The sequence below is a fragment of the Apus apus genome, chromosome 27, assembly GCF_020740795.1.
Source record: "Apus apus isolate bApuApu2 chromosome 27, bApuApu2.pri.cur, whole genome shotgun sequence".
Taxonomy (NCBI): domain Eukaryota; kingdom Metazoa; phylum Chordata; class Aves; order Apodiformes; family Apodidae; genus Apus; species Apus apus.
In genome coordinates, this window is record NC_067308.1 from 1508440 (window position 1) to 1518297 (window position 9858).

At 61.8% G+C, this 9858-nt stretch overlaps 2 protein-coding genes across 3 annotated transcripts in view; one reads left to right on the top strand and one right to left on the bottom strand.

Moving 5' to 3' along the window:
* The window catches only part of TMEM79 (transmembrane protein 79), a 4912-nt gene extending 1506 nt beyond the window's left edge, over nt 1–3406 (top strand). Inside the window, exons 2-4 of the mRNA XM_051641237.1 lie at nt 3–432; nt 2294–2507; nt 2954–3406. Of these exons, the coding sequence (XP_051497197.1) occupies nt 3–432; nt 2294–2507; nt 2954–3158 (849 nt within the window). The 3' untranslated portion in view covers nt 3159–3406. The remainder of the gene's footprint in view (nt 1–2; nt 433–2293; nt 2508–2953) is intronic.
* Nucleotides 3407–4238: 832 nt separating this feature from the next.
* On the bottom strand, nt 4239–9158 carry GLMP (glycosylated lysosomal membrane protein). Of its 2 annotated transcripts, none has more exons than XM_051641074.1 (6): nt 9088–9158; nt 7716–7973; nt 6798–6980; nt 6079–6297; nt 5703–5980; nt 4239–5205 (listed from the first exon to the last, which is right to left on the bottom strand). In XM_051641074.1, exons 1-6 carry the CDS (start codon nt 9142–9144, stop codon nt 5037–5039), a joined length of 1164 nt encoding a protein of 387 aa, XP_051497034.1. In that variant the 5' UTR covers nt 9145–9158; the 3' UTR covers nt 4239–5036. The 2 variants fall into 2 exon arrangements, with proteins under 2 accessions (XP_051497034.1, XP_051497035.1); XM_051641075.1 differs by having other exon boundaries at nt 7716–7993; nt 9088–9151.
* Nucleotides 9159–9858: the final 700 nt, after the last annotated feature.

Below are 9858 nucleotides of genomic sequence, written 5' to 3' on the forward strand. Positions count from 1 at the left end.
AGGAAGCCCCCCTGGTGGCTGCCCACGTCTTCGTGCCCATCGACCCGCTGTGCATCGAGCGCCCGCCGGGCAGGCAGGAGAGGCAGCCGGCCCCCCGGCCCCGGTTGGAGGGCTCGGGGGGGTCCGTGCCCCACAGCAGCAGCCCCCGCGAGCACCAGGCCTTCCTCCCCAGGGGCCCCTCGCGCTGCAGGGACCCCCCGGGCTTCGAGGGGCTGGTGGTCAAACCCCAGCCCCCGGGGCCCTGCTGCCCCTGCGGCAGGGGGGGCCTGAAGGCCGTGGCCTCGGTGCTGGGGGCCCTGCTGCTCTGCCCCTGCCTCCTCTACGGCGCCTACGCCTTCCTGCCCTTCGACGCGCCCCTGCTGCCCACCCCCAGCGCCCGCCTGCTCTACGCCCTGCGCTGCGCCACCTTCGCCACCTTCCCCATCGTGCTGGGTGAGGGGCTCGGGCTGGGGGCAGGGGGGCTCTCGGCTACCCCCCTCTCTGCTACCCCCCCCGTGTTACCCCCCCGTTACCCCTCCAATCCCCCATTACCCCCCCTCTCTTACCCCTCCTCTTTTACCCCCCTCTCTATTGCCCCCCTGTTATCCGCTCTGCTACTCCCTCGTTACCCCCTCTCTTTGTTGCCCCCCTCGTTATTCCCCTCTTTTTTACTCTGTTACCCCCCCATTACGCTCGTCTCTTTAACCCCCCCTCTCTCTTACCCCCTATCTCTGTTACCCCCCCTCTCTCTTACCCCCTTCTGTTACCCCCCCTCTTTTATCCCTCTCTCTATTGCCCCCCTCTTGGTTATCCCCCCCATTACCCCCCCCGTTACTCCCTCTCTGTTACTCCCATTACCCCCACGTTACCCTCCCCTCTTTTACCCCCCTTCTGTTACCTCCCTCTCTGTTACCCCCCTCTTTTACCCCCCTCTCTATTGCCCCCCTCTCCATTACCCCCTTCCTGCTACCCCCCCGCTGTCCCCCATTACCCCCTCTCTGCTACTCCCCCTCTGTTACCCCCCCTCTTTTACCCCTCTCTTTGTTACCCCCCTCAGTTACCCCCCCCATTACCCCCTCTCTGTTACTCCCCTCCCTACCCTAAGCCCCCTGTTACCCTCCCCTCTTTTACCCCCCTCTCTGTTACCTCCCTCTCTGTTACCCCCCCCCTTCCCAAGGGAAGATAAAAGGGGAGTAAGGAAGAGAGACTTAAAGGGTGGAAATTAAAACTGGAGCAGGTTTATTGGAACAGGGAAAGGGGAGCAACGTGGGTTGAGGAGCAAATCTATGAACTTACGTTCATACACAAAACCAATCCCAAAGAGAAGGCTCCAGGGAGAGCTTAGAGCAGCTTCCAGTGCCTGAAGGGGCTCCAGGAAAGCTGGGGAGGGGCTTGGGACAAGGGCAGGGAGGGATGGGATGAGGGGGAGGGATGAAAACTGGGAGAGGGAGCTGGAGGTTGGAGATGAGGAGGGAATTGTGGAGGGTGAGGGTGGGGAGAGCCTGGCCCAGGTTGCCCAGGGAAGCTGTGGCTGCCCCATCCCTGGCAGTGTTGAAGGGCAGGTTGGATGGGGCTTGGAGCAGCCTGGGCTGGTGGGAGGTGTCCCTGCCCATGCAGGGGGTGGGACTGGATGAGCTTGAAGGTCCCTTCCAACCCAAACCATCCCATGATGGCAGGAATAGGTGGGTGAGGGTCCCTTGCAGCAAGGCCAGCTCAGGTGAGGGGTCCAGAGCTCCTCCCAGCACCGAAGGGAGTTGGATTGTGCAGAGCACTTGGTGAATTGAAGCACAGCAGCACAAGGAAGAGGGGGCAGGAAAAGGGCTGGGCTTTTCTTCTGGGTTTTACAGAGGTTGGCAGGAATTAGGAGGGAATCCGGACCCCTCTCTGTTCCAACCCTCCAGGCTCCTTCGGGGTCCTAAAGACCCTCTCTCTCTTTCCTCCTGTTGATACCAGCACATTTGCTGTGCCCTCTCAAACCAGAGCAGTGGGCAGGGGGTTGGGGTACAGAGACCAGGAGGCTGGGGTACAGAAAGCAGGGGGTTGGGGTACAGAAACCAGGGGATTGGGGTACAGAGACCAGGGGGGTTGGGGTACAGAGCCCTTCACCCCCTCCCCTGGGCTGCACTGGTCCTGGGGGAGCAGCAAGGAGCCCAGGATGAGCTCTTTGCAGCTCCAGCACTCCCACCAGGATCAGCAGACTGACTTTTCCTGCCTTCTTCCCACCCCGTTGGATCCCTCTGCTCCTTCCCCAGCCCTTGTGTCCCCGGTGCAGCCCCCCATGGGTGCCTGCTCAGCTCCTCTCTCTGCCCCCCAGGGATGATCGTCAGCGGCATCTCCCGCCTCTGCTTCTCTGCCCTGGAGCCCTTTGGGGAGCTGCAGAGGGAGGTGGAGATCCACCGCACCTTCGTCTCCCAGTCCATCCACCTCTTCATCCTCTACTTCTTCAACATGGCTGTGCTGGTCACCTACCTCCCACAGGAGCTCCTCAAGCTCATCCCTCTGCTCACGGGGCTTTTTGCCATCTCCCGGTAAGTGGATGGGGCTGGGAGCAGCCTGGGCTGGTGGGAGGTGTCCCTGCCCATGCAGGGGGTTGGATCTAGATGATCTTGAAGGTCCCTTCCAACCCAAACCATCCCATGATTCTGTGAAGTGGATCCTTTACCCTACCAGGGCAGTGCCCAGGGTGCAAACATGGTCTGTCCATGGTGGCAAACACCATGACTTGGTGCAAACTCCATCCTCACCAGGCCAGGAGAGCCAGCACAGGGGAAGGATCAGGGGTTGAAGGGCAGACAGTTGGACTTGATGGTCTTGAAGGTCTTTTCCAACCTTGATGATGATTCGATGTTTCTATGATTACTCCATCCCTCATCCCACCTGCCACAGCAGCCATGCCTGGCAAACCCTCTCTGGGGCAGGAACCCCTAGAGAAGCTGTCCCCAAGGCTTGACCCTGCCCCTCCCTGCCCCTCCAGGCTGATTTTCTGGCTGTCCTACGCCATGGGACGCTCCTTCCGCGCCTTCGGCTTCAGCATGACCTTCCTGCCACTCCTGGCCATGCTGCTCTGGAACCTCTACAGCATGTTCGTCCTGGAGCCCGAGAACCTCCTTGCTGTGGCAACACCAAAGCCCCAGGAGGGCCCCCAGGAGAGAGGAGCCAAACTGCGGTACTGGGGCTGAGGGAGAGGAGGTGCCTGGAGGTGCAGAGGGGTCGAGCCCACCTCACCACCCTCCCTTGGGAGCCTTGAGGTGGGGAGGGGTGGAGGAAGACCCAGCCCAGCCCCAGCAGGGTGTTGGTGGAGCTGTAGAGCCCTCTGCACTGCTGGGAGTTTCCTGCAGGAGGGTGAACAGAGGCTGGAGCAAGACCCAGTGAGCCCTGTTCCGTGAGGATGGGGTGGGATCTGCCCAACCTCTGGCTGCAGCTGGTGTTGCCCAATAAAGCCCTTCACCAAGTGGCTCTGTGGTTGGTTTGGGGAGGCTGGGGTAGACTCGTGGCTGCCAGGACTTGTAGCTTCACCCTTGGGATTCCATCACCCAGCCCCAAAGAAAGGGGGGGAAAATGATGTTTTCCCCCAAACTCTCCAACTCCCAGCCCTGCATCCTGCTCCTGGCTCCCTGCGTGGCTGTGTCACCTGTCCCACCCAGCCTGTCCCTCCTCTTCCTTCTGGTGGAGGTTCAAGTCCTGGTTCACAAACCAGTTCACCGAGTAGGCAGGAGGGAGCCCTGCCCCAAGGAAGGAGCCAGGAGAGCAGGGAGGGGTGAGGTGGCACCAGGCTGGCTGCTGCCTCGGGCTGGGGCTGGGCAGCCACCCCAGGACACCGGGTCCCACCACAAAACCCTCTGCAGACACGAAGGAGCCCCTGGGAGTCCAGCCCCAGGTGAGTCTGATTCCCTGAGTTCTCCAATTCTCGGGCATAACCCAAACCAGTTAAAGGGCCACCGAATGGAAGGAGAAGCTCCTCCATCCCTAAATCCTCCCCGGGGTGGCTTGTCCAGCCTCCTGTCCCTGGATCCTCCCCCACTGCAGCCCAGCCCCGGCAGGGAACAGGATCAGCCTGACCCTTTGGACAACCCAGCAGGGTCAGCCTGGGCTCCTGCTGCCCCCATGGCTGCTTGGTGAAGCCATCCCAGCGTTGACCCAGGGAAGGGAGCCCTCCTCATCTCGGGGTTGTTTTCATCCTTGGCTCCTGCCGAGCTCCAGCACCTGCAGCCCAGAGCTGCTCTCCTCCCCCTCACCCATCGCGCCGCGTCTCCACAGGAAACCTCTTGGAAACCCACTTTATTTGGTCAAACACGAGTCAGTGATGGAGAACGTGGAGACCCAGCGACCCCCAAGTGAGGTGGTACCTCTGCCAGCACCGAGCAGCCCCCGACCACGCTCACCCCAAGGCTCCAAGCGCCTGACAGCACCTCCCTGAGGAGCCAGCGGTGGAGACCGCGGCTGCGTCGGTGCTTTGGGGGCTGAGGGGACGTCCCTGAGCTCAGGCAGGGGCTGCAAAGGGGCACTGGGAGTCCCTCCGGGGACTGAGGGGTCCGTGAGCCCCAGCAGGGTTTGGGGGGGCTGTTCTGGGATGCCCCCAGCGCGGTGAGAAGCAGCAAAGCTGCCTGCAGAGTGGCAGGAGCGGGCTCAGCCCCCCGCCGTGTCCTCCAGCCCCGTCCCTGGTTAGAGCCGCCGAAACAAGGAGCGACACAGGACACAGGACACAGCCCCACGTGGCTGCAGACGTGACAACAGCGGTTTTACCCCGTGGCAGAAGGAGGATCTTGCAGTGGCTCCAGGCAACCAGCTCCCCCCAGTCCCTTCCCTTGGCTGGATGCATCAGCAGGAAGCAGAGAAGAAGCGTGACCAGACACAGGACCTGGCAGGACCTCCCGGCAGGACAGAGGGACACACAGCCCGGGCAACTGCTGCAGATGTTGCCCATGTCCCCTCTGAGCTGGACTGCAGGGACAGAGAGGAGGACACAGGAGACCACAGGCCTTGGAGCCCCTGCAGCAGCCATGGCTGTTCCCTGGTGACAAAGAAGGATCCTGAGTCCTCTGCAGGGATCATCCCACTCAGTTGATGGGCTCATACTCAGAGTAGCGTTTCCTCTGGGCACAGAGGACCAGGCAGCTGCCCACCAGGAGCACCACCGTGGGGGTGCCCAGTGCCACAGCCATGATGGAGATGACCAGGGGGGAGAAGGTGTCCTCAGGGGGCTGCCCAAAGCCCAGCAGTGCCGACCTGCAGGAGGGGATGAAGGAAATCAGCCATGGAGATGGGGAGCAGCTGTAACCCAGGGCTGGAATATCTGAGGCTTCCTACCCTGACAGGGTCAGGTCAAGGTTACTTAGTAGGAACCAGGGCAGGAGAGGGTCGCCCAGCCTGGGGGAGGGAATGTGTCAATAAACTGGAAAGCTCCTTGCTACAGGATCACAGGCAAACACAGACTTCTGAAAAGTCTCAGTTTGCCCGGGGAAGCTGTGGCTGCCCCATCCCTGGCAGTGTTGAAGGGCAGGTTGGATGGGGCTTGGAGCAGCCTGGGCTGCTGGGAGGTGTCCCTGCCCATGCAGGGGTGGGTCTAGAGGATCTTTAAGGTCCCTTCCAACCCAAACCCTTCAGTGATTCTCTGAAAGGAGACAGTTACTCAACAGACAAACCCTCCACCCTGGCAGCTCCCCTGGCTGCGGGTTCCCAGTGACTGGGAGAACATCATTCCACGCCCAACGGGCCCCGCTCACCAGCTCAGGTAACGTTTCTCCTGGTAAACCTTCCCATCCTCTCCCCCAAAGGAGATGTTGATGGCGCTGACGGTGTAGGTGCTGCCCACACCCTCCCCAAAGTAGGCTGGGATGATGCTGGACACGGGCAGGGTCCAGTTGCCCCCTCTCAGCCCCCGTGCCCGGCACTCGATGCCGTCCTCGCGCCGGGGGCTCCGGGACCCGTAGGCTGTCGCCTTCCACTGCAGGAAGCTGAGCCTGGAGCTGCTGTTTTGGGCCTCGGCTTCCAGGGAGAGCATCTGGCAGAGGGAGAGCAACGGGAGGCCAGGTGAGGGCAGGGTGGGCCCCACGCCGGGGTGAGGCAGCGTGGGGAGGACAGGCTGGCCCAGGGGCTCACCTCAAAGACGGTGGGGGTGAACTCGTCGTCGATGGAGCGCGAGGAGCGCAGCTTCTGCACCACCCCTGCCTCCTCCACCGTGGCCACCTCCAGCAGGAAGCGGGAGCTGTTGCCCCGCGGGGCCACCCCAGCCAGGACAAACTCCACCTTGGAGCTGTTTGCCGTGTGCAGGAGCCTGGGCAGGGGCTCGTCACGGCCGCCCGCCCCGTAGGCTGTCACCTGCAGGGGACACGGGTCAGGGGGCACCAAGGAGCAACCTTCCCTCTCCAGAAGGTGCCTGGGACACGATATTATCATAGAATCATGGAATGTCTTGGGTTGGAAGGGACCTCTGAAGGTCCTCTAGTCCAACCCCCCTACAAGAAGCAGGGACATCAACTAGACCAGGCTGCTCAGGTTGCCTGACCTTGAATGTCTCCAGGGACAGGGCCCTCAATATCCCTCCAGCCAACCTGTTCCACTGACCCACCACCCCCACACTGAAGCACTTTTTCCTAACATCCAACCTAAATCCCCCCTTCTCTACCTTAAAACCACCACCCCTTGTCCCACCCTTCCAGGCCCTGCTGAGCAGCTCTTCCCCAGCCTTCCCGTGTGCCCCTTCCAGGCATCAGGTCACTGCACGGTCCTCCCGGAGTCTTCTCCAGGCTGAAGAAGCCCAGCTCCTGCTCCCCCAGCCCCCAGCAGAGCAGCTGCCCCTCCCAGGCCCGGGGGCTCACCCGGAAGGCCAGGCTGCCGTTGGAGAAGCTGCCCCCCGGGGGGGAGGCCGGGACGCCCGCCAGCTCGGCCGTCAGCGCCGCCCGGTTCAGGGTGTGGTTGATGCTGTCCCAGGAGAACTCGGACAGGTCGTAGGTGGGGTAGAAGGTTTCCTGCAGGGCTGGGGTCTCGCTGTACTCGAACACCTAGGGAGGAGGGAGGGGAGAGGGGCCATGAGACAGGGACAGCACCACCCTGTGCTGTGGTCCGTGGGCAGGAGCTGCCACGGGGAGGGGGAGGAAACCAAACAGGAGCTGCCCTGGGCAAACATCTCAAGGCACCTTGGAATCATAGAGCCATGGAATGGTTTGAACTGGAAGGGAACTCAAAGCTCATCCAGTCCCACCCCCTGCACGGGCAGGGACACCTCCCACCAGCCCAGGCTGCTCCAAGCCCCATCCAACCTGCCCTGCAACACTGCCAGGGATGGGGCAGCCACAGCTTCTCTGGGCAACCTGGGCCAGGGTCTCACTGCCCTCACAGCCCAGAATTCCCTCCTAATATCTCACCTAAATCTCAATCTTCCTCTTCCAGTTTTCATCCATCCCCCTCATCCCATCCCTCCCTGCCCTTGTCCCAAGCCCCTCCCCAGCTTTCCTGGAGCCCCTTCAGGCACTGGAAGCTGCTCTAAGCTCTCCCTGGAGCCTTCTCCTCTCCAGGCTCAACACCCCAACTCTCCCAGCCTGGCTCCAGAGCAGAGCTGCTCCAGCCCAAGGATCAGCTCCATGGAATGACCATCACTGGAGACCACCAGGGCAGGACACACAAGGAGCCATTCTGCTGCAGCTGGGAAAGCTGAAGACCAACAGCTCTGGAACCCCCCATGTCCCCTCCACCTCGGGGCAGCTCTCCCAGAGCAAGGTCACCTCCCTCTCTGGTACCTTGGTGAAAACAATGGCAGCTGAGTAGACCACACTGCTGGGGGGGTCGATCCAGATGGCACCTGCAGGAGTGGGCGAGAGCAGCTGGGTCCAGTTGATGTGCAGGGAACTGCTCCTGCCCTCCGTGGCCACCAGCAGCACCGCGGGGGCCCCGATGCTGCTCCAGATGTAGTGCAGGGTGTCACCAGGCCCCACGGCCTGCACGTGCAGCAGGTTCACAGAGGAGCTGTTCCAGCCAGGGTTGTACTGCATCGACACCTGCAGAGGGAGGAGAGGTCCTGGATCTGTGTTGGGCAACCCCAGGCACGAAGCCAGGCTGGTGGGAATGGATGGAGCAGCCAAGGAGAAGGACCTGGGGGTGTTGGGGCAGGAGAAGCTCAACATGAGGCAGCACCATGTACTGGAGCCCAGAAACCCCCCGTGTCCTGGGCTGTCACCAGCAGCGTGAGCAGCAGGGCCAGGGAGGGGATTGTCCCCTCTGCTCTGCTCTGGGGAGACCCCCTGCAGGGCTGGGAACAGCTCTGGGGTCCCCAACACAGGGAGGACATGGAGCTGCTGGAGAGAGGCCAGAGGAGGCCCCAGAGATGCTGGGAGGGCTGGAGCAGCTCTGGAGCCAGGCTGGGAGAGTTGGGGTGTTGAGCCTGGAGAGGAGAAGGCTCCAGGGAGAGCTTAGAGCAGCTTCCAGTGCCTGAAGGGGCTCCAGGAAAGCTGGGGAGGGGCTTGGGACAAGGGCAGGGAGGGATGGGATGAGGGGGATGGATGGAAACTGGGAGAGGGAGATGGAGATGAGATCTTAGGAAGAAATTCGGTGCTGTGAGGGTGGGGAGAGCCTGGGCCAGGTTGCCCAGGGAAGCTGTGGCTGCCCCATCCCTGGCAGTGTTGAAGGGCAGGTTGGATGGGGCTTGGAGCAGCCTGGGCTGGTGGGAGGTGTCCCTGCCCATGCAGGGGGTTGGATCTGGATGAGCCTGAAGGTCCCTTCCAGCACAAACGGGTCTGTAATTCCGTGAGTGGTGTCAGTCCCACCCAGCACCATTCCGAACTCAGCAATTCCTGGTTAGAGAAGGGCACAGAAGCTGCTTCCCCAGCAGCACCAAAGCCCGGCCCGAGTGTTGCTCAACAAGCTCGGTCGCTGCTCCACATCCGGCTGCTCCGGAGCAGCTTTAGGGCAGGTCCCACAGCTTCCCTGGGCAGCCTGGCCCAGGCTCTCCCCACCCTCACCCTCCACAATTCCCTCCTCATCTCCAACCTCCAGCTCCCTCTCCCAGTTTTCATCCCTCCCCCTCATCCCATCCCTCCCTGCCCTTGTCCCAAGCCCCTCCCCAGCTTTCCTGGAGCCCCCCCAGGCTCTGGGACCCCCCGGACCCCCCCTCACCTGCCGCGCGGCCCCGCCCAGCGCCCCCAGCAGCAGCAGCACGAGACCCGCCGCCATGTTGGGCTCCCGCCGCTCACGTGACCGCGGCGCCCGCCCCGCCCCCTCCGGGACTCTTAAAGGAGCCGCCGCCCAAAGATTCGGGAGGTGGGGCTGGGCTGGTGGGATCACGGGATGGGGTTGGGTTGGAAAGGACCTGAAAGATTATGAGATCCAACCCCCTGCACGGGCAGGGACACCTCCCACCAGCCCAGGTTGCTCCAAGCCCCATCCAACCTGCCCTTCAACACTGCCAGGGATGGGGCAGCCACAGCTTCCCTGGGCAGCCTGGGCCAGGCTCTCCCCACCCTCACAGCCCAGAATGTTTTAAATAACTTGATTCTGGACTGTAAACCTTGAGGAATAATTCAACTTTTTCGGAATGATTTCTGCCTCAGAAATCCTCGTCACAGGAATGTGAAGTGTAGCACAAGCTGCTGCTCTTCCTTCCCCCCCGTTGCTGCTTTTGCTCATCCTTCTCACTTGAGATTTACAGTTTCCAGTATTTAATGATCTGTTAATCACCTGATCAAAAATGACTTGGTTCAAACAGACATTTCTAAAAAACAAGAGTAAAAAGCCCCCAATGAGTCGTGGTCTGTGGGAGTGACATGAAATGCTGTGACTTTGTCCTTCAACAGCAAAGTCACTGGTGGCAGGGAAAGCTGTGACTGTCTCCCACATCCCCCCTGTCCCCTCCACCACGGGGGTCTCTCCTGGAGCCACCTTCCCTGG

Excerpts from the sequence above, each read along its gene's own strand:
- GLMP (XM_051641074.1), bottom strand. The coding sequence starts at position 9,144 with ATGGCGGCGGGTCTCGTGCTGCTGCTGCTGGGGGCGCTGGGCGGGGCC. Across the intron at positions 7,974-9,087 it reads TGGGCGGGGCCGCGCGGCAG|GTGTCGATGCAGTACAACCC; the intron begins GTGAGGGGGGGT and ends CTCCCTCTGCAG. Across the intron at positions 5,206-5,702 it reads GAGAAACGTTACCTGAGCTG|GTCGGCACTGCTGGGCTTTG; the intron begins GTGAGCGGGGCC and ends CCCCTCCTGCAG.